At 61.9% G+C, this 2,261-nt stretch overlaps 1 protein-coding gene across 1 annotated transcript; it reads right to left on the bottom strand.

Annotated features, from left to right (window-relative positions):
• Positions 1-1,189: 1,189 nt before the first annotated feature.
• On the bottom strand, positions 1,190-2,140 carry ZNF593 (zinc finger protein 593). The gene is made up of 3 exons (XM_017736096.1): positions 2,132-2,140; positions 1,773-1,897; positions 1,190-1,658 (listed from the first exon to the last, which is right to left on the bottom strand). Exons 1-3 carry the CDS (start codon positions 2,138-2,140, stop codon positions 1,517-1,519), a joined length of 276 nt encoding a protein of 91 aa, XP_017591585.1. The 3' UTR covers positions 1,190-1,516.
• Positions 2,141-2,261: the final 121 nt, after the last annotated feature.

Consider the following 2,261-nt stretch of genomic DNA (forward strand, 5'->3'; position numbering starts at 1 on the left):
CCCTGCCTTGGGCAGCCGGGATGGAGAACGGAGGAGCCGCTTCCAGCTCCGGAGCTGAGACCCTGCCCGAGCCACGAGGAGACATCGGGACCAACCACCGGATCAGAGGCTGGACGGACAGACAGAGGGACGGCAGAGCCGGGAGCTGCATCCATCTCCATCCCCCACAGAAGCAGAGGGGCCGGGGGACCCCAGCGATGGCCATGGAGCCCCCCAGTCCCCGTGGGAATGTGCTGTGGCTGCAGCCCCACTGGAATGAGGCCAGCGCCATTAGGTAACGGGGCAGGGGGGACACGGGGCCGGTGACGCGTCCCCCGGGCAGGCGCATCCCGCTGGGATGGCTCTGGGATGGCGCTGGGATGGCGGGGCCCCCACGCCGAGCCGCAGCTCCCCATGCCCCTGGGCCGGGGGGACAAATCCAGGCAGGCTGCGTGGAAATAAACCCTCCCCTACCCAGCACAGCTGTGTCGCTGCTCTGTCATCTGTTCCCAGCGCATTCCCAGCCCCCAGCGTGGCAGGAGGGATGCATCGAGGACAGGAATTTGGTGGCATTGTCACACAATGTCCCCTTAAGGGGCACCAGCAGCAGCCGTGGCAAACACCAGGCAGGGAGGCTGATCACGCCAGGAAGCCCCTGTGAGTTCCTCCAGGAACATGAGATCACTTGCAGTTGAGTTTCTGAGGACAGGAGCCTCAAAGTGTCCTCACCAAGGGGACACTAGCACTGGCCTCTCAAGGCCCAAACCAGCTGCTCGCTGCAAACCCAAGTGCTTGATGAAGAGGTCACTCAAGCTCATATTCCCCCCAAAAAAGCTGCCTGGGAACTCCCTGCCAGGAGGGAGCCCTCCAGGAACATGAGATCACTTGCAGTTGAGTTTCTGAGGACAGGAGCCTCAAAGTGTCCTCACCAAGGGGACACTAGCACTGGCTTCTCAAGGCCCAAACCAGCTGCTCGCTGCAAACCCAAGTGCTTGATGAAGAGGTCACTCAAGCTCATATTCCCCCCAAAAAAGCTGCCTGGGAACTCCCTGCCAGGAGGGCAGAGGGACTTTTAGCACCCTGCCAGGCAAGAGCTCTGGGATGAGGCTCTTGGCACAGATACCTTTGGGTGATGGGGAAGAGCACAACCCTGAGGTGTCCCCCCCACCCCTTGGGGGGACCGTCACCCTCACATTCAATGCTGCCACACTGTTAGCTGACATATTTTAATGGGTGCATCGCTGGATAACCTCTGACCTAAGGACAGAGACCTAAAACTGCTCCAAAAGCAGAGAGAAAGTCCTGCCAGCACTCAGAGAACAAGCAGCTTGTCTCTTTCTGGAGAAGAAGGACACTCAGTGAGGGCACCCAGGGTCTTGCTGGCTCCTTCTCCTCGTTAGTGCCCTGGCCAGGGGGGCTGTGGGAGGAGCAGGGTGGTTTTTGCTGGCAGGCTGTCCTGGGACATGTTTTTTCGCAAAACTGAGGACAAAGACGTCCTTACAGAGCCACTCAGCCTCTCAGTCCCCCGTCCCTGCGCTCAGCTGGATGTCTCCATCTCGGTGACCTCCTCGAGGGGCTGGGTCTGCACCTCCACCTTCTTTGGGGGGATGTAGGAGCCCATCCCGGCAGCACGTTCGGCCTCCTCCTGCGTGTACGGAGCCTCCCGCAGCTGCTTCAGCCTGGGGGGCACAGAGGGGATGAAGCTTCCACCTGCTCCTCTGAGCAGGACCAGCCCACAACTGCCCCTCCCACCCCCCTCACCCCGGAGAATTTGGGGGGCTGCCCCCTCTTACCTCTTCTTGTGCACCTTGGATCTGAAGTGCTCCTTCATGCTGTTCAGGTCCACGAAGTAGCGCCTGGGGTGTGAAAGGATGGGGGTGAGGGAGACCCCAAGACTGAAGTAGAGCTGGGGAGGGTCCTACCCCGGGGACAGGGTCCCACCACAATCCTCCACGGGCCAGAGCTCACCCTGAAACCGGGACAAGCTCTCCACAAGGGCCAGGGTCCCTCCCGAGACCAGGACAACATACTCCCCCAGGGGTTGGAGTCCCCCTCGCCAGGAGCCAGGGACTACCCCTGGGACCAGGGCAACCCCCCCAAGGGGACAGGGACCCCCCAGGACCTGAGCACCCCTCTCCCAGAGGCCACTGACCCCCAGCATCAGGATAACCCCATGCCAGCGGCCAGGAACCTCAGGGACCAGGACAAGTCCCCCACCTCCGCCGGGAACCACGGACCCCCCAGGACCAGGACAAGCCCATCCCAAGGCTGGAGCTCCCCCT

The sequence above is a fragment of the Corvus brachyrhynchos genome, unplaced genomic scaffold (assembly GCF_000691975.1).
Source record: "Corvus brachyrhynchos isolate BGI_N302 unplaced genomic scaffold, ASM69197v1 scaffold65, whole genome shotgun sequence".
NCBI classification, from domain to species: domain Eukaryota; kingdom Metazoa; phylum Chordata; class Aves; order Passeriformes; family Corvidae; genus Corvus; species Corvus brachyrhynchos.

What these genes read in the sequence shown, in the direction of transcription:
- ZNF593 (XM_017736096.1), bottom strand. An exon ending in TCCAAGGTGCACAAGAAGAG is followed by an intron (nt 1,659 to 1,772) that starts GTAAGAGGGGGC and finishes TGTGCCCCCCAG; the next exon opens with GCTGAAGCAGCTGCGGGAGG.